This window comes from Typha angustifolia, chromosome 4 (assembly GCF_048772165.1).
Source record: "Typha angustifolia cultivar Huaian chromosome 4, ASM4877216v1, whole genome shotgun sequence".
Classification (NCBI taxonomy): domain Eukaryota; kingdom Viridiplantae; phylum Streptophyta; class Magnoliopsida; order Poales; family Typhaceae; genus Typha; species Typha angustifolia.
In genome coordinates, this window is record NC_133242.1 from 1,226,005 (window position 1) to 1,250,030 (window position 24,026).

General features: G+C 39.5%; 4 protein-coding genes across 10 annotated transcripts; 1 reads left to right on the plus strand and 3 right to left on the minus strand.

Annotated features, from left to right (window-relative positions):
- Window positions 1–1,309: 1,309 nt before the first annotated feature.
- Window positions 1,310–8,516, minus strand: LOC140758903 (auxin response factor 17-like). The gene is made up of 14 exons (XM_073095297.1): window positions 7,418–8,516; window positions 6,775–6,887; window positions 6,288–6,386; window positions 6,143–6,199; window positions 5,891–6,046; window positions 5,680–5,764; window positions 5,300–5,390; window positions 5,039–5,203; window positions 4,835–4,957; window positions 4,622–4,697; window positions 4,319–4,466; window positions 2,952–4,195; window positions 2,388–2,578; window positions 1,310–1,822 (listed from the first exon to the last, which is right to left on the minus strand). Exons 1-14 carry the CDS (start codon window positions 7,458–7,460, stop codon window positions 1,633–1,635), a joined length of 2,781 nt encoding a protein of 926 aa, XP_072951398.1. The 5' UTR covers window positions 7,461–8,516; the 3' UTR covers window positions 1,310–1,632.
- A 2,410-nt stretch (window positions 8,517–10,926) lies between these two features.
- LOC140759037 (pentatricopeptide repeat-containing protein At4g21065) lies at window positions 10,927–13,128 on the minus strand. Its single transcript, XM_073095490.1, has one exon. It carries the CDS (start codon window positions 13,098–13,100, stop codon window positions 11,271–11,273), a length of 1,830 nt encoding a protein of 609 aa, XP_072951591.1. The 5' UTR covers window positions 13,101–13,128; the 3' UTR covers window positions 10,927–11,270.
- Window positions 13,129–13,236: 108 nt separating this feature from the next.
- On the plus strand, window positions 13,237–17,211 carry LOC140759606 (mediator of RNA polymerase II transcription subunit 19a-like). 5 transcript variants are annotated; one of them, XM_073096209.1, is made up of 7 exons: window positions 13,237–13,394; window positions 13,646–13,709; window positions 14,725–15,014; window positions 15,103–15,297; window positions 15,400–15,459; window positions 15,551–15,720; window positions 16,884–17,211. In XM_073096209.1, exons 2-6 carry the CDS (start codon window positions 13,679–13,681, stop codon window positions 15,674–15,676), a joined length of 702 nt encoding a protein of 233 aa, XP_072952310.1. In that variant the 5' UTR covers window positions 13,237–13,394; window positions 13,646–13,678; the 3' UTR covers window positions 15,677–15,720; window positions 16,884–17,211. The 5 variants fall into 5 exon arrangements, with proteins under 5 accessions (XP_072952310.1, XP_072952312.1, XP_072952314.1 ...); XM_073096211.1 differs by having other exon boundaries at window positions 15,559–15,720; XM_073096213.1 differs by having other exon boundaries at window positions 15,571–15,720.
- A 1,952-nt stretch (window positions 17,212–19,163) lies between these two features.
- On the minus strand, window positions 19,164–23,550 carry LOC140758785 (CSC1-like protein ERD4). 3 transcript variants are annotated; one of them, XM_073095079.1, is made up of 7 exons: window positions 23,073–23,550; window positions 22,148–22,296; window positions 21,488–21,763; window positions 20,551–21,395; window positions 19,998–20,253; window positions 19,506–19,884; window positions 19,164–19,411 (listed from the first exon to the last, which is right to left on the minus strand). In XM_073095079.1, exons 1-6 carry the CDS (start codon window positions 23,341–23,343, stop codon window positions 19,507–19,509), a joined length of 2,175 nt encoding a protein of 724 aa, XP_072951180.1. In that variant the 5' UTR covers window positions 23,344–23,550; the 3' UTR covers window positions 19,164–19,411; window position 19,506. The 3 variants fall into 3 exon arrangements, with proteins under 3 accessions (XP_072951180.1, XP_072951181.1, XP_072951182.1); XM_073095080.1 differs by having other exon boundaries at window positions 19,164–19,431; XM_073095081.1 differs by having other exon boundaries at window positions 23,042–23,247.
- Between the last annotated feature and the right edge of the window lie 476 nt (window positions 23,551–24,026).

Consider the following 24,026-nt stretch of genomic DNA (forward strand, 5'->3'; position numbering starts at 1 on the left):
TTTTATAGTAGAAAGTAGTGAAATTACTTTAGTCTTATTCAATCCTTCCCATAGCTAATAAGCGTTCAGAAGAAGATGGTATACAAAGCTTCAGTGATCAGACTGCTGTCCTCAGAGTGGATTCGATATCTCTCACATATAAATATTTCATATCTCGAGGGCTGTCTTGCAATTTTACACGACTAAATTTACTCCACTAATTTGCATACAAATTCCCCATTAACTTCTCTTTTCCCTGACCCTGGATAATAATTGTGTAAAATAGTAACATTTTGAGGAGTATTATGAAAAAAGTGTGTCCATTCTCAATTCAACAAGGCTGTCCGCACTAATTTCCTGCACCAGAGTCTGCACAGGATCCTATCCAGTAGAACAGGGTATGCAGTAGAAGGAATGACTTGTGATCAAAGGAAGGATACCCAAAAAAAAAAAGATGAGGGCTTTCTTGTGGATCAAGGGAAGGACCCATTAATGTACTTAAAACTCCAGGGAGATCTAATAAGTCAGATCAAAGTCTGCTTCAGTATGCCATTTGCTCTTCCTTTAGATGTCACTAGTTGCTTTCCTGAACCCTTGATGATGCCAAAGAATTAATGGTAAAATATATATCTCATGCTAATAGGAATAAGATTACTTTTTGAACAAAAGTTAAAAGTCTTGTTCAGATTTCATTAAGAAAGTCCTGAAGAGTACCAACAAACAAAAACAAGAAAATTATCATAACACAACCAATTCATAACATAACAAAATAGGAGTAAGATATGGTAGACAAGTTTAAGAGACTGGTTGAACTTAGAATTATTAAAGTTTTAAGTAGAAATACTCAGTCATGCACACCATTCATAAGTCTTTGCAGCCCCTTCTTTTCACTTCTTTACATATCCCAACAGTTCATACATTAGTAGTCATGTAATGAAAATCCCAGATGTTTTTTTACATGCAACTTCTCAAGATCTAAAATATTCTTAAAAGAAGATATTTGAGAATAAGACCTTCCCTTCATCAACTTTGATAATGATCAGTGTATCAACTTGGTAATGATCAATATATCGACTGCATATTGCAAATATAATCACCCAACCATTTACAACGTCAACACTGAGACCAGTAACCAGACCATTCTGTATAGCTCTCTGTAACATCCTGTTGAGCTCATTAATAGCAATAAACAGAAAAGGTGCCAAAAGATTCCTGTCACAATGTTCAGGTGCTTTGGACTACTAAACTAAAACAACTCACCAAATGTAAAAAAGCAATATTTGTTTTTGCTTTTGTTTGTTCTTTTTTTGGGGCAAGATGAAGTGATAGATGCAAGAAGAGATAAGAGGTTTCCTTGTTCAAGGTGAAGACACCACAAGTTTCAAGAGGTCCTATATTAGCACATAGCTAGCAAAATCATGAAATGGCCAAACATTAATTAAAGGTCCATCGTCATATCAATTATGCTAAATTTATGATAGACCATGCTGGCATTTACATGCAGATATCATTAGGATACAGTAGTTACACATACAAAAATATAACCTACAATTTACTTGATGATCCAGTCCTATTCATAAGGGTAAACAAATACTAGCAGCAAATACGCCAAAACAACGAGCCACAGGGATCCTGCGTGCTGTTTAGATAGTTTCAGTAGTCCAAAGAGCCTACTGATGCCATCCCATTGCTCAGATTATGAGGACTCCCATAATCATCAAGGTTGCTACTATGGTGCCTCCTTACTGTGGCTGTGCTTAGAAGATCGACCCCTTCTCTGCCCATTTGCTGCACCTCCTGGGGTGAGAGTATCTTTATGCACCAAACATTATTCACGAATTCCCTGGAAAATTATGAATTGAAAAGATTCAGAGTTAATATCATGTCATCAGAAGTATACATCTTTCTAAATCTAGATACAGTTCCACCAGACATGGAAAAAGTTTCTTATTTTAACTTTACAAGACAGAAGTCAGAGGGAAGAGAAGGCATTGACAGGTTAGTTTCAGCATGCGCATAACATAACAGCATATCTTAAAAGAGCAAGAAAAAGCACAAGTTATTAGAAATCAATTCATACAACTTTGTGATGATTTATCCTAGTGGATGATAACTTAGTAAAGTACCACAACTTTATTGGGGCAAAGTTATTTTGAAAGTTTCAAACTCAAGGGACTGGACAAGAGAATTTAAATGTCTGCAGAGTGCCCGCACTTATTTCAGTCATGCTTCTCCAAGAAAGTGGTACTCCCTAAGAAGTATAACGCACTTGGATTTCACATAAATCTTTATAATTAATTATTCATTCATCGAATATGCATTTTGGCAGTCATGATAGCTTTGTCAAAGTGGAATTACTGAGATGACTATAGTTGTAGACAGCACTGGATAAATGCATGAGAACTTACTGCCACGGATCATCGCCGACAAGAAGAACATCGTTTTCCCGATCGACGAATACAAGCTGCCAGCCTGATCTCAGAGGGTCTTCCAACTGGCCTTCAAGGCCAAATAGACGCCCAAGCTCACTGTGTAACTCAGGGTAGCTGTTGAATTTGGTAATATCTAGTGACCTCCCAAAGGACCCTGATTTGTAAACCTGCAATTAACAGCGAATAATGAGTCCAATCAGCAATCCACGCCACATATAGCCATAATAATTTAGTCAACTACCATTATGGTAAATCAAGATTTTCTCTTAGTGCTTTAACCTGTTCAACAAAATATTTACCAACTTCTCTATGTTTAAGATATGCATATGGCATCTTCAACTCAGCAAACTATGAATACAAGTTATATCAACAACATATTCCGACAAAAGAAATGAAACTGAAGAATTTCGCAGTAACACGAAAACTCTCGTGCATGCAGCAGTATGGCATAATGCAAAATGAGTGTTCCTTTAATTCCTTTTGACAACAGTTCAAAACCAGCTGGCATAATTCCAAGGAGGGAGGAAAATTAATATTCACCTTAACAAAGGTTCCATTTTGTGGTTGGCTCACATGACCCACATTTCCAGGGGACTGCAAGAGCCCCGGTTCTTCCAAGGTATTTGTAGTTGTTAAAGCTTGCTGTAATGGGAATTCTGTTCCTGTGGAGCTCAAAAATGGCATAGATGTTGAATCATTGGCACCAACACTCTTGAGGCTTGTCATGTCATTTTGCATCAGAAGTGATGAGGAGTCTATATTGACACCAAAAAGAAGATGGTTTTGTGGATCAGTACTGTATTCTTGGTCAAGCGAGCAATCTTTTGGTGGATATGTTGATAGAGTGATCGGAAACTGAGAGAGGTCAGCCTGAGGACCTAACTGTTCAACTTGGGAATGAACACGTTGAGCTCCAGGAGTCAGCGACTCAACTGCTAATCGCTTAGAAGGCCACGCACCTGAAGTGATAAGCGTGTTTGCTCTACCAAAACTAGGAAGATTTGGTGTTTCTTCAGAAGAAAAGGAGCGAAAAATTCCATGCAAAGGTGAGAAACTGGATGTAGACACAGGGATGGTATCAGAATCTGCAAAATTTTTCTGGCAAAATGAGGATATTGTTTGCAATGATGAAGATTGTGATTGAGAAGCTGAGGTAACATGAGATAGGTTTGACATCATGTTGGGAAATTGCTGATGATTAAATGAGAGTTGCTGTTCCAAATGTTGGTGTTGTCGCTGTTCTGATTGCTGCTGGTGATGCTGTGGTTGTAGATGTTGCTGTTGACGTTGCTGTGATTGTAACTGTTGTTGCTGCTGTTGTAACTGCTGTTGCTGATGCTGAAGCGGTGGTGACTTCTGCTGCTGTTGATCATTCAAAGAGTTCGACTGCTGCAAGTGACTATGAAGGAACTGGCAATGACCTTCCTTTTCACCCTGCCTTTGTTGAATGGCCTGAAGAAGGTTTTGCTGAGATTGGGGCTGCATTTGCTGTAGGATTTCACTTGCTAATAGAGAAGATGACCCACTGTTTAAGTTTTGAGGATGTTGGAACTGTAGAAATGCTGAGGATTGTTTTGAAGGATCAATTGTCCGAAGCTCTGGTAGTGCTGCAACAGCCATTGCTTGGTACATATCAGGCTGTAGACCAAACGATGAAGTGTCAAGTCTTGGCTGAATCCAAGGTGCCATGCCAATTCCCTGAAAGTCCAAGGCTGGAGTCCCTCTGTCCCCATCTCGAAGCCACATAAGGGAAGGATTTAGACCAAAATCATCAACCTTCATACCTACACATATTAGAAGGAAAATAAATTGAGCACAATTTGTTAGAATCAACTAATATTAAATGGAACACATTTAAATCCCTCAAAGAAAACAAGTATTAGGTTTAACACAATCATAAATCATACCATGCAGAGAGGGCAATCCTGATAGCCATGGGCGTTTCAGTCTAAGAGGAAAGGCAGTTGGATACATAGGAAATGTTGTCAGAGGCTCAATCTCCCAAAGTGATACTCTTGGCTGCTTTTCCCCAGCAGTAGATTCATCCCAACCAACCTACAAAAGAAGAACCAGAATTTGCATTGGCAACTGCATAAATCCCATATAACAGCATAGCTGAAGATTGATTATGCAAGAAAATCAAATAGATCAAGTAGATATAGCAAAGATTTTGATAAGACATTATACAAAGTATCTCAAAGAACAAGTACCTTCACAGAACGCCAGTGTGAGTTTTGCCAACGGGCAGAATCTAGATCACTTATTCCTGTGATAGTACCCATGTAACTGAAAGAAATATGACAAGGCTATAAGAGAGCGAGATGAGACAGCAGTCTATACAAAATGCAAACAACAGTTAATTTCAGATTAAGAGCTAGAAACATTTGATATGTAGACATTAAACAAAATGTTACTCTACTTACCGGCGAACACTTGATTCTTCTGTCTCAAAAAGCATTCTAAACCGCATCCCGACAGAAACACGGGTGTGGTATACTGCTTTAACATACTTAGCCAGCGGAATGACAAATTCAGAAGGACTTGCCCTGAATACATTTAAGTCAAATTAATTTAACCTTGGATTGGTACATACATATGACATGTCACTGTGTCAGAATCATCTCTACCTTGGGTTATAAAAGATTGTAAATCGGCTATTTGTAGCAGCAGCATGAGCTGCCGCAGCAAGAAGGCCTATGTGCATGCTATCACTCGATAAGACAGAAGAAGGCATAACAGTTTGTGGCCGGTTTGCACGGCGAATACCAAGAAGCAACTGATTATTATCATTCCTGAAAGAAGCATGTTTCCCTAACATTTTAGCAACCATACTAACGAATTCATGTGACATGCAAGAAATGCAATATAAACAAAAGGAATGCCTATACCAGATAAAAAGGACTGAATCTCCTGCTACAAGTCTCTTTGCACTCACAAATACACTCCATCCTGTTGTTAGAAGATGCCTCTTCGGCTGACCTGCATCATGTAAATTATCACTACAAAAAAGAGAGTAATAAAAGCTTTAGCAGTACAGAAAAATTTGTGATTTCCAGAGAACATTAAATAGCAGGTATACAAATGATCATAATTAGGTTCACATGATATATGTTGAGCATGGTAATAGCATAACTGGTAAGGCAGGTATCTTTATTCAGTTGCTTAAGATTGCATTTGAATACGAGTTCACTTCCTTCTGTGAATAAACTTAAACTTATAGCCTAAAACATGGGACATTTTCAACTAATAATTTTTCTGCAAAAGTAACCTCGAAATATGTGACGGAACTTCCACTCATTGTCATGAAGATCCCTTGCAATCAACTCTTGCGCAGGAGGCTGCTGGGAAAAATCCTAGAGGATGAAAGAGGAAAACACTGGAAATGGTCAGCTTATATCTTCATGAATGCTTCTCGAAGGAAATTGGTAGTGGATCTAAATAGATGAAAGCACAATTTTATCAGAAGAAACAAAACCTACAAGTGGGGGAAAAACTTTCTCGGCTGCTCGACGAGGAACAGAGAATCCACCATGAGTACTAGTGTCACTTGCAGTCAATGTTTTACAAAAATAATTGGTTGGCTGTTTGCTAGGTGTACCCAACTCAGCTGGACGATATGGATCCTTTTGCTCTTCCTGTGGATGTAATCATGTCAAAGAATCTACAGAATTGAAAAAATCAATCATTAATAATCATATTGAGATCATAGGCATAATAGTAAATTTGACTACTGGGCTAAGAGGCTGCAGTGTCATTTGGGCATAAACTTCATCTGTTTCTGCATCAGCCTGCATTGTCAAGTTACATAGGAGTAACATACATTAGACAATTGATATGGAAGGCACCTCATGTCATTAAATCTTCAGTCAAACTTACATGCATAGTGACATTATGAAGCTGGCAGATCAATTGAGGAGGTAAGTTGGGGTAATTAGGGATGTGAGCATCAACTTCCTTGTTTGTAGATGCAGCTACCTGCAAAAGAGAAAATAAATCAATGTAAACTCTCAACCCAGTAAAAACAGATATATAGAAGTTAAAGTCTTTGACGCCTATAGTATTCATCGATTCTCACGACTAAACTACGGAGCACACACCAATAGTGACTCTTCCGTATAGATGAACCAACTTAAGATAACCACAAAGCTTTTCTAAGTAGAGCAGCATGGCACATCTCTGGGTACAATGAAGAATTTGCAAAAACAATAGGGCATTGCATAATGCTTTTCAAACTTTGGTCTGCAGACAACAATGAAGTTTTCGTGCAACAAGTACCATTATAGCACACATTAGAAATTCTCGTGCAATATGAGCAAAAATCATATTACACCTGCCCATTTAAACATAAGTGCAACTTTCTGACCTGCTCACTATGGCCCTGAGGGAAGTAGACGACACGACTTCCAACAGCTGGAAGCGAAACAAGAGGTCCAGCACATGCATGCCATAGCTCTGAATTCAGACACTTCTGTTCCCCTGTAATTGAACATGGAGACAGCACATTGAAACTTTTGAATATATACAAGGCACAATGCATATTGCTAAATGACAAAAAGGTTGGTCTCAAGCCACAGAAATCATCCAAAATAATCAGGATCTACAATCAAATATAAAAAGGTACAGCAACAGACCTCAAAAATGGTAAGTTCAAAATAAACCCTAAAATGAGGAACCACAACAAACCACGCAACTAGAGTTATTTAGCAATGTAGTCATTTAGAAATTGGCGAATATGAACCATAAGGTTTTTCACATGAATAATACAACTTAAATTCTCAATATCCCATACTTCATCATTTCCTTCTGAAAAAACGATACATATGTAGTTACGTCTACTCCTGAAAGAATATGTTAGATTACTACGGATGCTGTAAGAAGCAGCATTATGTAATCTATCAACCAAAAACAGAATAGAATAATTGGGAACTATTCCACCAATAAAACTCCAACACAAAAGCAACAAGTTTTTTAAGCTAAAAGGAAATCGAGGATACAAGAAGGCTAACCTTCCTGTGTCTGCTGGGGCATCCCCGACGTAGAGAGCCTCATCTGAAGACCTGAGTAGCTTCACTGCAGAATGCACCAGTCCTCCACCTTCAACAGACAAATGAAAGCTTCAAGGTAAGGGGAAACAATCCATGTGACAGAGAATCCCCGTTTCTTTCCACCTTCCTCTAATGGTCCCTTTCCTCTGTGAATTCCCCTCCTAGGAAGTAGGAATCGTCGTAAACCTCAACTTCTTCCACTCCACTGGCATGCTGAAAGCTCCAAATCCTCCATAAAAAGGAAAGCTTATTCGACAACTTTACCCAAAGCCTGGTCCACTGCAAGATATGCTCGCTTCCATTTCTGCTTCCCAGCTCTAGGACTGTTTGATCCCTAAAATTACAAGCTCGTCCTTACGCCTCCAAGCCTCAAAGTTTCAACTTGCGACCAGATAAATAAGCATAAATTTCTAACCTCTGTTTCCAAACCCAGCTTTGTTGCCCCTTGCGAACCTTACCGGACGAAGAAGTCTCTCTTCGAAGTTCCCAAAACTCAAACTAATCTCAAGCTTCCCCTCAAAGATCTCAGAGCTCCAAAAACTTAAGAAACCAGCTCCATTCACCAGAACACGCTCCAAATCTCACGCAAAGTCGGCTTTTTTTACTTCAAGAAATCAAGCACGCATTAGATCTCAACTCACCAACTCCACTACCAAGATTAGGCGCAACTAAAAGCTTCCAACGTACAGCATCGAGCTCGAAACTCCTAAAGATCCGCGCTTTCGGGGCCTAACCACTCGAGATCACCACGTGAAGTACCGAAATGAAGCATACGACTATGAAAACCAAAAATTTATCGAGCAGGAACAGCACGAAGAGTTTCTAAAACTAGAAGACGAGCTTCTTGCTCACAGAGACCTCATTTTTCGACCTGGAAGCTTCGGATCTCCTCCTCCAGCGCGGAGAAACCCATGGATCGGGCATTTTAGTAACAATTCAGCATTGAGGAAGGGTTTCTTCAGCTCAGGATCGAGTTCGTGCCCGCTAATTTGTTCTCTTCTTACCACTACCAATCACTCCCAGTTAAAAATTAAAGAGCCGCCATTATTGTTTTCTTACTTTTCTCTGAATTTTTTATTTCTTTTCACGCCTTTTATATGTGATGATGATAGGATGAGAGGCGCTCTTTTCCCCCTTCCTTTTTTTTTCCCTCTTCCGCTCTAATGTCTATTTACGAGTAACTCCTTCACCTTTATCTATATTTGCGGGAACTGACCAGAAGCGTCAGATGCCTCCTTAAACGCACTTACTTTGTACTGTTCCTGGTGGACGAAACTACCCCTCCGTCGTCCTACACCGTGTATGCTTCAGCAGTTTTATCTCTTTTGCCTGCCTGTCCTTAAAAAGCTAGCCGTGTTCATATTTATTATAGATATACAAAAATTATTTAAAAAAATATTCGATCAAGCTCAGCTCACTTAATTTCGAGTTGAGCCTGATAAAACCCAATCCAAATCCATTTAATTTTCAGTCAAAAACAACAAATAACCAAGAAAGGGGTTATTTTAGTCATTTAACTTGAAACCCGTAGTTTACGCAATAGAGTGGATCTCCGTGCACTCCGTAACTAGAAACGACTCAAAGGAGCACCATGCAAGGATAAAAGGGTAATTAGCCATTTGCATCCCCCTCCCCTTTCTTTTAGCCGTACGAGGAATCATCCCCTTTCCGAAAGAGCCCGAGTGTGAAAAGTAAGCCGCGGTAAAATCTTCCGTCACAGTATTCCACCATCTGGCGCCGTCCATTTGCATCCATGTCCAATAAACCGACGGTCCAGATCGGAGAGCGTCCTTCTCAAAAGCAGTAAAACGGCACGGCACGCCCAGGAGTGGGATGATTTTGGAGGAGAGGGGGGGGCTCCTAGTCGTAGGCGGACGCCTCGTAACTCGCGCCGTTCGGCGAATATTTTAAGCCTGGAAGGACGAGATGGGAGAATATGAGGGAGTATGGGCACCGAATTGGAAAATCCACGGCCCAGAGCCTCCAGGTGAATCTCGGCCGTCGGATGGGGAGAGTGGGGCCCCCGGAGTCGTCTGATGGGACGTGACATGTGCCGCTGCCCCGCTTTTTATATGTTGATGTCAGCGTACGGGGGGGGGGGAGGAAGCAGGCCTCGCGTGTGTAATTAAAATTCTCGGGGAGGGGTGATTTGCAAGAAAAAACTATTTTAAAAGGAAAAGATAAAGATTGCGTAATTAATCGGTGGGTATTAAATAATTATTTGGGGGCCCGAGTGGCTTTGAAACCTCATTGGTTGACCAAACTAGTGGGGGTGGAAGAAGGGCTTGGGCCTTGGGGGCTTAAATTATTTTTTTTTCTCTAATAGTTAGAGGGTTGAAATTGTAAAAAGATCGCGTCGCATCTCGTATGGAATCGATCCTAAATGGACCTAATACTGGACTCGAGTGGAATCGGAGATGCATAAGCTTCGATTTCTGAGCGTAATTTCCTAAATTGGCTAAATCCATCCAGCCTCCGGGCCGTCCGATGCATCAAGATTGGTGCGGACTTCCATACGTATAAATATATAATGCAATTTTTCCTTGATGGATGCGTCGAGGCCTCACGTGCGCGGGAGTACGGACGCCCCTGGAGACGCGGCTTTCCTCCATGCCTTCACGAGGGCCACGACTCCGTGATCCGCCGCTTTGCTCACCACAGGGAAACCCTCCACTTGAAAGCAGAAACCTTCTTGCTGCTTGCCACGTGACCCCCCCACCCCGCCCCCCCCCCCTCTGTTGAGAAATAGCCTCCTTTTTGCCTACTTGTCTTAAAATTTGCGTGAAGACATATGGGTGGACCATATGATAAGCACGGATAGGCGATAATTTTAGCTATGGTAGAACAAATGATTATTTTTGCCAACTTTTATCATCAAGAAGGATCCAAGCCTCTTAAGTAATGTGATAGAATCATAGAAACCACTTGCCTGTCTTTCCCTTCCTTTTCGGACCATGAGGTTCAGACACCGATGGACTCCGTAGTACGTCAATTTTTTCTTTTTTCTTTTTTCTTTTTTTTTAATGGGGGTGTAAAACGTTAATGTTCTTAATACATGATAACTTCTTGGGCTTTTCCTAACCCCTCCGTAGGTGGGCCTGGGAATAGCCTACAACCGGGCTGTAGGAAATATATACTGCGGTCATCTTACTTGGCAGCCTTTAATTGGCTGCAAAATATTTCTACAGCCACAACTTTGTCGAGTCCATCTCTAAATCTATTACAAATAATGAGCGCGTGATCTTATCTGTGAAAGAAACTTTATGTTTATAATTTCGTCATCTTACATCTCTCCAGAATCCTTTCGAATTGGTAAGTGATTCCTTTGAAGTCAAACTTCATATGATCATAATACGACTAAGTTAATCCATGAACATTTCAATATCTTTTCAATATCTTACAATGATCATAAACTTTGTACCAAACGTAACCCTGGCACAAGATCTTTATGGTAGGAATTGCAAGAGAAATCAAGATAAAAGGTCATGGTTTACCATATTAAACCAGTTCTTATGACAAATTAACAGTAAATAAAACTTTCGCCATGTCCTTTGATTAGAATAGGAAGCACCCAATAAGCCAATAATCTACAATAATCTTTCCGAGACTCCTCGTATAGCTAGAATGAACAGAAAATTTAAAACTTCAGCTTATTGTACAAAGTCCACATTGGCAGCTTCACCTTCAGAATCATCGAAAGGCAAAACACAGTTTGCAAGCTTGTTCAAGACCTCATGCAATATTGCTTCCTTAACTGACAAACAATGATCAAATGTGGTCTCTGGTTGTCTTCAATTACTTGCAGAAGAATTTGTTACCAGTAATCTTTACAAGAACATGATCCTCCTTTGAAATGGTGGAACCTACTACGATCCCTCACAATAATCTCGCGATCATAAAACTTTGTTATCAGTTTAGTGACCAAATGGCAATCCTCACACACCCTCAAGTTCTTCACTATCCTAATAGGCGTCCCTGGAGGAGACTTAAGCAAAGCAAAAGCAATGGCCAACCTCTCACTATGGTAGTTTAAGGCAGTCTCTTTCTCCTCCTCCTCAATGTCGGCCAGAACATTAACGGTGCGGGGCACATAGCCTTCTAGTCTCAGCTTCTTCGCAATCTCTTCAAGCTTCTCATATATGTCGTCACTGTCAGGATTTGACCTATCTCCCATAACAAACTCATACACTGAATTGCCAAGCTCCACAAGGCTATGGCCGGGCATTTTCCTCACTCCTCCCTTCAACATGCTCCTCCTAAGCTTGTGAACATCCCCCCACCGCCCAACCGCGGCATAAAGATTGGATAGGAGGACATAGTCACCGCTGTGTCCAGGGTCCAGTTCCACGAGACGGGCCCAAGCCACCTCCCCATGTTCCAATTTCTTATGCATTGCACAAGCACCGAGCAAGGTCCTCCACACCACGGCATTTGGCTCCAATGGCATGTTCATGATATAATTGTGGGCTTCGTCAACCCGACCAGCTCTTCCCAACAGATCAATCATGCAACCATAGTGTTCGATCTTTGGTACTATACCGTATTCCTCCCTCATCCTATCGAAGTACCTAAACCCGTCGTCAACCAATCCACAATGACTACAAGCATACAACACCCCAACCAGTGTAATCTCAGTTGGCACTAGCCTCTCCTCCTCCATGTTAGCAAAAAGCTCAAGCGCCTCCTTGCCAAACCCATTCACTGCCAATCCAACAATCAGCGAAGTCCAAGACACGACAGTCTTCCTCGTGCCCATTTCATCAAATACTTTATAGGCCTCATCAATCCCCCCACACTTTGCATACAAATCTATTAGCGCATTCCCCACATGGGAATTCCCATACAACCCCACCTTCGCCAAGTAGACATGCACCCTCCTACCCAAGGCCAACGCACCAAGCTCTGCGCAAGCACATAGCAAGCTAACCATCGTGAACCCATCAGGCTCGACGCTACCCTCGTCTGAATCCATCTCCCTAAATAGAGTGAGAGCCTCATTAGGCCGACCATTTACCGCAAACCCATTAATTATAGAGTTCCAAGTGACGAGATTTCTCTCACACATTCCATCAAACACCTTGTAGGCGCTCTCGAAGAGGCCACAAGCACCATAAAAATGTACCAAAGAGTTCTTCACGAAGACCAAAGTCTCCAAACCGTTCTTGGTCGATTGCGCGTGAACCACCTCGCCATCACGTAAAGACAGGAGCTTGGCACAGGCTTTGATCAGAAAAGGGTAGGTATGAGTGTCGGGAGGAGTGGCGGAGCGCAGCATTTGCTTGTGGATAACGAGCGCCGGGTGCGGATAGGTGCTCTCAGCGTAGGCGCGGATCATGGTGTTGTACGTGAAGACGTTGGGGTAGGAAACTTGGGAGAATACGCGCTGGGCGTAGGATAACGGTGTGGGAAAGAGGGAGACGAGGGCGTAGATGAAATGTTTGGCGAAATGCGGGTGGGAGAGTGGAACGCCGCTGCGGATGGAGTAGGCGTGGATTTGCTTGAGAACAGGAAGGGATTTGACGCATGTTTGTAAGTAGGCGATGCAGCGGTTAAGAATTGGGGGTTTTGGGAAGGGTGGGTCAAGGGAGGAAGTGAGGGTGAGTGAGGAGAGCGGTTTGCAAGATGTTTGTTGATTTGCTTGCATTAGATTCAGGCCATTGCTTCGAAGGCCCGGTTTTTTCACGGGGCTTTATATTGTCGAAATTTCCACATAGGACCCTATATTTAACTAATTTATGTTAATACAAATTGTACCCTACTCTGCGTGAGCCTTTTTAACCGCAGTCCGTAGTCACCCTTCTCTCCTCCCTCTCTTTCTCTCGTCTTCTTTTGGTTCGCCGGTGCTGCGATCTGCGCTTGATCGAGCTAGGGTTTATCGCTTCGAGGCCTTCTTCCTTTCAAAATCTCTCCGATCTCCGCCAAGATCTCGATCCCCAAGGTATACAATTCCCTGTCGTGATTCCGCTATTCCGTTGCTCTTCTTGTTGCGTTCTCTCTCTCAGCTCAATTGGAATCGAGACCTTGCTTTTACTTAAACGTAGGATAAGGATGGACGAACCTTTGCGCAAGGTTTAACATCAAATCGAACTTTAGATGACATCTATCTAATTTTGGTGCCAGGGACGTTGATCTAACTAGTATTCATGGATGTAAGTATCTCTTGTTAATCCTTTCGCATGTGAATCTCAGGTGAAGATAACCTACGGGTCACTACGCTGTGATATGGATCCAGAGAGGAAGAAATTTGGAAGAGGTAGATATTCATTTGGAGTTGTTCGTGTCATTTTTTTTTGTCTTAATTAAGTTTTTCCCCGATATATTGGTAAATTCTTTCATAGGTTACTTTATTCTACAAATAAAGTAAAAAAGTTCAAAGATCTTAGATATTTTGCTACCAAGCAGATTATATTAAGCAAGACGCAACATATAAAGAATTTGTAAGGTTAGTTTTGACTGCTACTTGGTACCAAGCAGATTATGATGATGCACTACATTAGGATTGTGAGTTATACCTCTAATATTTGTTTTCTGACTGCTAATAGATTTTAGACACTTATTATGCTATAATATTCTGGCTTAAATGCATAACTTTAGCTGTAGGAATGCCATTTTAATAGAGAGGAATCACAAAATTAGCTCTCTTGAGATTCTTAGTGCTTCTTACTGTAAATTGCAGACTGCTCATGTCTCCCATTTTTTGGTGGTTTTGTTTTGTAAGTTTGTTGGTTCCTAAGGGTTATTTGTGTGATTGTGTGAGTTGAGATCGTAGTATGTGACTGGAGATTGTGAAAACCTCAGAAGATTAGCTTTGTATGCCTAATAAATTTGGTTTCTCCTCTAGTTTCTGATCTATATAAATTTGCTTCTGATTTCAGAGACCCATTTAGTGCATAACTATGTTCTATTCCTGGAGCAGTTACACCTAAGTTGGATTCTTTTATGAACTAGAGATGATTGTATTAAAATGTTTTAGGTGTTACAAAAAGTATCATCTTAAAGTAGAGAACTCTGTTTGATCACTCTCGTACATTTCATGTCTTCTCTCATCTATTAAATTAGTCTTTCTTCTTCTTTCCTCAATATCCTACCTTACTATTATCTGCTCTCATCTGCATTCTGCCTGATTGAAAACTTCTTCAGCGCATTTTGTTGCATGTGGGAATTGACATGCCACTTAACTGAACTGGTTTAGGTGACCAACATAGCTTTTGCATCATAAGGATTAGATAATTTGTTAAAATCTGATGAGGATCTATCCGAATATGCAGGGCCTAGGGAGCTTACCGGTGCTGTTGACCTAATAAATCACTACAAGCTATTGGCACACCATAAGCTCTTCTGCAAAAAAAATCTACCCTTGTCGATTTCTGATACACACTATCTTTACAATGTTGTTGGAGACAAAGAAATTCGAAAAGGAGAAGGAATGGAGCTTGATCAACTCTTTCAGGATGCACCATACTTCCAGGAGGCAACTTCCCGCATACAACCATTCGAATTGGACATTTTGGGACAAGCATTTCAGCTGCGAGAAGCTGCTCCAATAGATTTGCCTTCTGTAAGAAGCATCCTTTTGCAACACTTGTTTTAATTCCTGCTTTTGCTTTTGCTAATCTTTAAGAGTCTGCTTTGGTGATGCTCTTCAGTCAGAAAAAGGTATTCCTACAATTTGTGGTAAATCAAAACACAAGTCAAAGAATAAGGAGAGGAAGCATAAAAAGCAGAAGGACAAAGAGCATAAGAAACACAAGCATCGTCACAAAGATAATAAAGATAAAAAGAAGGATAAAATTGCACATCACAATCTTGGTGGTGACCATTCAAATAAGCACCATGAAAAGGTTTTCTTTCAATATTACTTTGACGCCTTTGCACATCTTATGCCCCTTTGATGGTTGTGCCTCATTCTCTTGTTTTCTTATTTTCTTGTAAATTTTCATCAGAAGAGGAAGTATGACAGTAATGCAGATTATGTGGACACTCACAAGCAAAAAGTTAGTAAGGTGACATGCGCAGATCAAACTTTATATTATAAACCAAGAACTCCAGTAATTCCAATTTTCTTCTCTTTGTCTTTGGTCCCTCTGATTAAAGCAATATAGAATATTATACAGCATAAGAGTTCAAAGGTCAGTGAAGTTGGAAGATAAATCTTGGAAGCTGAGAAAAGATGGCACACTTGCTTTTTTCGTCCTTTTGTCTATTCCTGTCACATGCTGATAATGAAGATTATTTTGCTTGCAATAGAACCAAAATATAGTCAGGTATGTGTCTTTTAACCACCTTCCACAATGTATATTGTTTTTTTTGCTACATATTTAGTTATTTACAAAACATTTGTTGTGTGATATTTAGAAAACAATAATAGATTTACTGCTTCATCTCTTAAATGTTAGACAATGCGCAAGTGTCAAAATGGAGGATTAATAACTTAATAACAAAATCCTTTTTCAAAAAATAATAATAATAACTTAATAACAAAATCAAAGACTATTAGCAGCATGCTCTGATTCATATAAGAGACCCCGTTGTACCTCCTATCTAACCAAATTAAATGCAAAGGGAGAAAAAGTATGTAGCTATAAGCAAGATAGGCTTCATAAGTGAAAATGATTTCCTTGATTCGTTTCTTTGGTCTCTGGTATAAGATTTTGAACTTGTATTTTTTTTTTTTCTAAACTTTCTTAGAACTCCTCATTCTGTTGATTCTTCATTAGCTAGCTGTTGCTGATAATCAAAGCTCAGATTTAGACTTGTGGATGTCCAGGGCTAATTAGATTCTGATGCCTGCTCAATGAATAGCTGGATAAGACAGACATCTCATTTTCCCATCAAAAGCTGCCCATCATATTATACATGATTTGTGCAAATTTCCTGCCATTGGAATATTTTTCTTTATTTGATTTTCTATTTGAACAATTCATATTGCGTCACTGTTAAAGTACTGGAAACTCTCTGTTGAGATCATTACATGAAACCATGAATATATTGTAGAAAAGGAAAGGATAGCATCAGAATTGTCTTCTGATAATGCTGTCAGAGTTAGTAAATCGACTCTTTTGTTGGAATTTGCGACCTCCTCTCTTCTTTTTTTTCGTTGCTATCCCATTTTTACTATCTGGATTCTGGAGTATGCCAGATCGAAAACTTTTTTTTTATTTCTATCCCTCCTTACTTTTTGCATGTATAAATCTCGTCATTGGCTCATAGCATGCCATTTGTGTTCTTCAAAATATGGAGAGACCTTATCATTCAATCTTCTAGCTCATCATATTTCTTTACATAGGAAATTGTTCTATCATTCTTTGGTTGATTTAAGTACACAAGGTAAAAGAGTATTTTCCTAGAAATCATGAGTTGCACTGTGAAGACAAAGACACTAACTCACAGCAGTCCAAAGAGGTTCATTTTTGTCTGGACTTTGCAGGATGCAGGATTCACTGGATAAGGAAAAGATGCAAGGCAGTTCCAGAATGGTACGATGCTTCATTTGTTTGGCAAATTTGTTCTACAGATGACATGAAATTGCCCGATATTAAATCCTGACCAATTTTAACAGTGGCATGTATCTTAACTTGGCAATATTATGCAGCTTCCTTGTGCGTTATGCCAGGAAGTCGTCACGATTTTGGGGAATCTAAAAATAACAATAAGGGATATTTTAATGTATTCTTTGGCATCCAATGTTCCGGGTATGGTATCTAGTTATATAACAATTGCTACTTTAGTTGGATAATTTGAGACAGCTTGGACCAGCTTATTTGTCAAGTGTCTTCTATCTAATGACGAAGTGGAAAAGTTGCAAGATAAGGTTAGGGTTCATATTCGTTAAGTAAATGATGGTCAATGTTCTTTATAAACTTAAGCATGTCAGATTAAAGATCAGAGATTGGTGCAAGTGTGCCTTTTGTAACATGATGTGTTATTTCTATGATAAGATCAATCCAACTGTACGCGACTTGTACTGAACTACGAACTTTGTTGATTTGTATGCATGTTCTATCCACTTGTGAAAGGAGGACGAGATTCTTTGGTGGAAGTCCCAATGATTTGCAATTCATTTCCGCTTTATAATCACATTGCAAGATATGGACCAAAATGCATATTACTTGCAGATAAGGACTATTTCGGTTTTGTAGTGTACACATGTTGTGTGAAGCTTTTATCTCCGTAAATAATGTATGCATTTTGTGCGACATGTTTGATTTTGTTAGTAATATGCAAGATAGTGTTTGGTTGTTGAATAATTTTTAAATTAATTATTTACTTTAATTATGCTCAATTTCCAGTCTTATATAAAAGTGTTTGGTTGTAAATCAGGAATGAAATGGTTAAATTATACTTATTAAAGCATCAAGGGAATAGTTGTCAAATATTTATTTCAGGTTTTCTTTTCATATCACACCCTATCTTATGTGTGTAATGAGTTTACACTATACTTTCTCACCATTTTTGACTCAACCCTTGCTTATCTAATAAAGTATCGAACATGCCCTGATTCACTCAGATATATTTCCTTACATTTTTAAAGAAAACACCTAAAGTAGGGTCTTCTCTATGATTTAGTTAAAATACAAGGGCTGAATTAAAAATAGTGAAGAGATAGTATATCGACTGAAATATATACATAATATAGGGGGTGTGAACTGGAAAACTCCCTACCATAACCATGCACTGATAGTGCCTTAAAATTGTGCCGTGGATGGCATGTTGATAGGAGAGCCGTTCGATTTTAATCGGACGGCTTGGAATTTTAGCAGTTATTTCGCCGCTGATATACACGTATATATTGCCGGCCACCCGTATTGCCGTCTTCAACAATCGGCTTTGCTATCACAACCTTGAATTCGGCGTCGTCACTGCCTTCTCGCCGGCTTGTTCATTGGCATCGCTGGTGAAGAACTGTGAGATCCATCTTGGAACTTCTTTTTCCTGTTGTTCATGCATTGGTGGTAATTTTGAGTTATGAGATGTTTCTTTCTTTTGTTTACGTTGATAGAGAGATTCTTTTGGGAACTAATAAAGCCAAATTTGATGATTCTATTGGTTGATCACTTCAGCTACCATAATGTCAACCATTACTACTCTCCCAAAGACTCTCCACACTACCATAATGTCAACCATGACAAGGCAAAGCTTCTCCACATCACCCAAGAATCCTCCTCCCTCGCTAGGCTTTGAAACCATTGCATCTTAAACACTTAGCTTGAAGTCATTAAGATGCTCAAGAACAACTGCGATGGCCACCTACAAGATAAAGCTAATAACCCAGAAGGATTGGAGCAAGTGTTTGATGCCTCAGATGATGCATAAAATCTGGACTCTGCTGAGATGGCCAGAATCGACATGCCGTTCTTGCGCCGACCGGTAGGCTCGGTGGATCAGAATGAAGTCACAAGGAGAAAGGCTATGTGCTCACTTTGCATTGCTTATCCTAGAGATGACTGCTATTCACAAACACAAGGAGAGTGAGTTATTCTAGTAACTAGGCTTGAGAGTTTTCTTCTGCTACTATCTCATTGAGAAGGGAATCTTAATTGATTTTTTTTTTTTTTTTTGGTCTATATAAAGAGCTACCTATGATTAGTATACGTTTTCATTAAATGTCTTCCTTTGTTTGAATGAAGAGATATAAAGATGCTATTGAACAAGTCTGCATAATTATCTCATAGGACAAAAGCAAATTAGTTGCCTACCACATTCAAGATGGCAAACCATACATACACAAACTTCATTAATTCCGTGGAAGAAAGAGACATAAAAATGGTACTTGAGTCAGATGCTGCATTCAACAAAGGAAAAATTATTAAGAAAACTACATTCTATCTATGACAACCAACATGATGACACAATTTCAAGGCAACAATCTATATATACAACACAATATTCTTGCGTTTGTTGAGCATCTTCAACTTTTTCAGCCTGATGAAATCGTGGAAATGCTATGTGAAAATCCTGGAAGTATTCAACAATTACTGTTAGCAAGTTTAGATGTATGAGGAATGATTGTAAATATATATAGGAAAGCAACAAAAGCAATGGCACTTACACTAAAAAGATGCAGTTCTGGATGTATGTGATTGAGCATCTTCAAATTGGTCAATATCCTCGGGCTTCTCTGGTTTCAAGGAAGGAGGAATATATGCAGCATACATGGATTCCATATTTGGGGTTTCCTTTATATCTTGGCAAGCTACCTCCAGAGGAGTGTAGCAGAAGCTGAGATAGAAGCGATTCTTGCAAATAAAAGCAAAAATGAAAGACATCGCAATTAAGGGAAGCAGTAAAGCAGCATAAAAGAACTTCTTCAAGCCCATGAAACCAAACATGGTGATTTGGTAGATTATCAAAGCCGCAACAATCCTTGCATGCATGTGAGGCCACATTCGACCGTTGCTCTCAAAACTAGGGACGTTGACTCTGAGTACCTGTATTATAGAAAATGAGTTCATTATTTAGCCCATTTGATTCTCATTCCATGTGACAAAACCTAAAGCAATGACTTCCAGTATTTTAAACAATAAGACTGTCTTTTGCTCACCTGATTTCGTGCGACAAGCCATCCGAGAGCAAAATATACGACCCCAAATGGAATGATTAGAGGAGCAATTACTGAGTAGCAGAGGACAACTGTTATGATAAGCAAATCATTCGGAACTCTAGTGGCATATCCTAGATCTCCAGGGGCCCAGGCCTCTTTAATCTCTGCTTCAGTCTTACAAAGATACTTCTTCTTCAGATTAAATATGATCAGAGGAACCAAACGAGAGAGCTCAAGTCCGTAGCCAACAAAGAATCTGCATAAGGCAATCAGAATATAACATCAGCTCCTAGACATGCTGCAATTAGAAACAGAGTTCACAATTGAAAACAAATATACAATATAAACTAGCATTAAGAGGAACTAGTGTACAAAGCTTCATTCCGTCGAATTGTTGCAATGAGAAAAAAGTATCCTTCAGTAGAGGGAATATGAAAAGAAAAGAGCAAGGAATCATCACAAAACTTAACACCAAATAATTAGTGGTGAATAACTCTAACATGTCATATGAACATAGAACTATCAATTTGTAAGATTAAGATAAGAAACTTACTTGAGAGCAACAAATGTGAGGAAAAAGGTTGCATTTGCAGGCAGGCTTTTGGCAAGCAATGCAACTATTTGACCAGGATGGTTGGTAATGCTCTTCAGTGAACCCCACAATGTTCCAGCAATAGTAACTCCAAGGAAGACGTTGAACACAATGAAGTAGAAGTACTTCCCAGATGCAGCACGCACTGCATGGCTCTGAGAAGGTATCCCCTCAGCCTTAGACAGAAACATTAGGAATGCAGGCAGCAAAGCGAGGAAAACAATAAGTGCAATCTGAGGGAGGTAAGCCTCTAGAACTGTCTTAATTTCTGGCTGGTCCACAACCTTCTTCAGAAAAGGCAGCAATTTCCTCAGATTCTCCAGGGTCGTAAATGCGGAGATGAATGCAATAGGAATCATGAAGAAGAAAACAGTCAGAAAGACAACACCGTAGACTACACATTGTCTGACATGCCTCTCATATGATTTCTTTGTGACATTAGTCCACAGTAATTGACGAGGCTCAGGAGCTTCCATCACAGTCCAGGTATCAAGAATCTGAGCATGGATGGTCTGTGATGCCGAAGCTGCAGCTGGCCTACTATTGAAAAATACCAGAGCTGCATTTTGTTGCTTCTCACGAAGGGTGACCTTCTGTTCAGCCTCTAGTTTAGGAAGCAATTCCTTAATTTTCTCATTACAGTGATCTATGGTGTCAACCTTTTTACCTATGAGGCCAAGAAAGCCAGTTCGATTAGTTGGTCGAGTTCCATCTGGCTTGCTTGTCGATTTAGATTCTCCATACACGACCTCTGCACGAGCAAGTTTCTTTTTGTAGCCTTCTATCTCTTCCCAAATCTTGTTGACCTGAGTGAGAAGAAAATGTAAGGGACTGATCCAACTTCAAGCATCTTCTCTAGAAGGTTGGACATTAAATACAAAATAAGCAGATGCTGTACCTCTTTGTTGTCTGTGACAACCATCGACCTATAGAATGTGTCCGGATGGAGAGCCCTAAAATAGGAGTCAACGTGATCTTTCATTGTTTGATCAGGAGGAGGTTTGGGGATGTCTCTAACCAATACAGTGAATTGTTCAGGTTTTGCTGCCAGAGTTGATTTTGTTGCAGCTCTCAGATTTAAGACATGCTTGTAAGCTCTCCATAGAATATAATAGGTGACAAAAGAAACCCAATAGACTCCTAACATGAATGCCCACAACCTTGTACTTTTCTCCTGTATTATAATCAGAGAACCAAATTATCACCGGAGCAGTAAATAGAGCGGCTAATAAGAATCAGAATAAAAATACAGAGCTTAGCTGAGTCGAAATGGATTATTTATAAGTTGTTCAGTTAACAGTACCTCATAGTTGGATAGAATATATCATACAAAAATTTAAATTTTCGGAGAGTAAGAATAAAGATATGGAGCTTATTGGAGTTGAAATAGACAACGTACAAGATGTTAGACATGTAACCTCAACTACTCACGTGTTTGTATATGCATGTTTGAAAGAAAGGTATTTGATCTATTTGAAAATTCTGGCATGTTTAATTATTACAACAAGAAATTGCTTCTTCAAAGAGAGCATTGGACTTCAAGATAAGGATGACATACTTCGACATTGGCCATTGATAGCTTGTCAATGCTGGTGAAGTTAGCACTGTCTTTGTTTTTAGCACTTCTTTCTATACCCTTATCAGTACCAGAAAGTGGAATGAGAATTGGGAGCAACACAATGCCAGAGATAACCAATATTCCTGTGACTGGATCATCATAAGAATTACAATATTATGAGTACTGTTTGTAGTGTAGAAGATCATGCAACAGATGGAGAAGTAAAGAATACAAGCAGACAGAATGATTCTTAATTTATTCTACAATACCAAATAAACAAGCCAAGAAACAGGCAATTTGTAAATGGCACCTAAAACAAATAGTGGAACCTAATCCATTAATTAAGGAGGACAGGAATAAAAGTAAAAGAGCAATAAAAAGAACCAAAAGTCGATAACGATTCAGATATTCTTCACATTTGAAGAATTTCCTGAAACAAATGCCAAAAGTTACACAGTATCATTTCTCAAGCAACCTGCATGAAAAGGACTACTTACCTTAATCATAAGTAAGAAGACTCCTAGATTACAAGAGTGGCCCATCCCTAGTAACTACCCAAATAATTGAATGTGAACATACAAAGAATTTTCAAATAACTTAAAACCATTTACAATCTAGACTAAAAAATCTAAACACAAAAAAAAGGGAAAACAAGATACCTTAAGAGCAACCAAACTTAAAACGAAAAAAAATGGTAAAAATTCAACGCGACAGCGAAGAAAGTACCAAAAAAAACTCTCCATAGTCCACAAAATTGACTGCTCGGAAGGTAGGAAATACCCAAATCATAACAAAAAATAATAATAAAGGAATTCACACTACCCACATCATGATATGAAAGAAAGCTCAAAGCCCGCATAAAGAAAAAACCAAAGAACAACAAAGGCGAGAGACCTTTTCGAGATACGAGAGCCCAGGACGTTACCAGCAGCGAGAAACACCAAATAAACGGCGGCATCGACGCCTCCGGCGGCGACGACGTCGGCTTCGCTGGCCGAAAAGGCCTCTTTAATCCACCCAAACGGGCTCCTCGTCCTCCTCCTCCCTTCCCATGGATCCAACCCTCTCGAAATGGGGTTGGGATAGTAAATCACCGCATTCCCGGGCTTCCTCGAGAGCCATGCGAACAAGATCACCAACACCACAAAGATGAGGAGGGAAGTCAGCAAGGACGTCACGAACGAGCTCAAATCCATCTCCCCTCGCCTTCTTCTCCTCTTTGGCTAAGCACCCAAGTGGGATTCTATAGAGATGTAGCCGTTGGAGGTAAGAAAGCGGTAGCGTAGGTAAGGAATCGAACAACTGAAGGAGAGGGATGAGATCTTATTCTCCTCCTCCGTTCTCATGCGAAAATTAAAGAGTTTGAGTGAGTGGTGGTGGGTATTTTAAGCAACGCTTTGATTGCTTTAAGAGTTAATTATGCTTTTGGTTATAAAGAGAGGAAATAAAAATAAAATTAGCTTAAAGAAGACAGGTTGTGTAATGACAGAATTGCCCTTTTGCCCAACTGTCTTTTTTTGGTACTTTTATGTCTGGAATGTCCATATTACCCTTCCCACGTTTATCCCATTCTTTCCTGTTTTACTCCAACGTGAGTATAAAAATATTGCTAGATATATAACATATCTACTGAATTTAACACCATTACTTATTGTCATTCTAGTATAATTTTTAAAGCATTTAAATTAATTCTCAGTCTCAAAATATAGTTTTCATGTTATAATTTTATCTAAATTTTTATTCATCGACAACTATAATACTTTAGCATATGATTTGAGAGTTTACGGTTGGTTTTTAAAAATTGAGCAAACGTAGTTTTATAGTTGATAAAAAAATTATTATAATAAAATATAAATAATTTACACTACATACTAGAATA

Bases quoted from the DNA above. Each gene is read 5' to 3' on its own strand.
- LOC140759606 (XM_073096209.1), top strand. From the start codon at position 13,679: ATGGATCCAGAGAGGAAGAAATTTGGAAGAG. The intron at 15,015-15,102 runs GTAAGAAGCATC...GATGCTCTTCAG, and splicing joins CTCCAATAGATTTGCCTTCT to TCAGAAAAAGGTATTCCTAC. The intron at 15,298-15,399 runs GTTTTCTTTCAA...AATTTTCATCAG, and splicing joins CAAATAAGCACCATGAAAAG to AAGAGGAAGTATGACAGTAA.
- LOC140758785 (XM_073095079.1), bottom strand. From the start codon at position 23,343: ATGGATTTGAGCTCGTTCGTGACGTCCTTGCTGACTTCCCTCCTCATC. The intron at 21,764-22,147 runs GTATGTCATCCT...ATTATAATACAG, and splicing joins TATCAATGGCCAATGTCGAA to GAGAAAAGTACAAGGTTGTG. The intron at 19,885-19,997 runs GTGAGCAAAAGA...TCTATAATACAG, and splicing joins GGCTTGTCGCACGAAATCAG to GTACTCAGAGTCAACGTCCC.
- LOC140759037 (XM_073095490.1), bottom strand. From the start codon at position 13,100: ATGCAAGCAAATCAACAAACATCTTGCAAACCGCTCTCCTCACTCACC.
- LOC140758903 (XM_073095297.1), bottom strand. From the start codon at position 7,460: ATGAGGCTCTCTACGTCGGGGATGCCCCAGCAGACACAGGAAG. The intron at 6,200-6,287 runs GTAAGTTTGACT...TTGACAATGCAG, and splicing joins TTCATAATGTCACTATGCAT to GCTGATGCAGAAACAGATGA. The intron at 2,579-2,951 runs GTGAATATTAAT...TGTTAATTGCAG, and splicing joins AAAATGGAACCTTTGTTAAG to GTTTACAAATCAGGGTCCTT.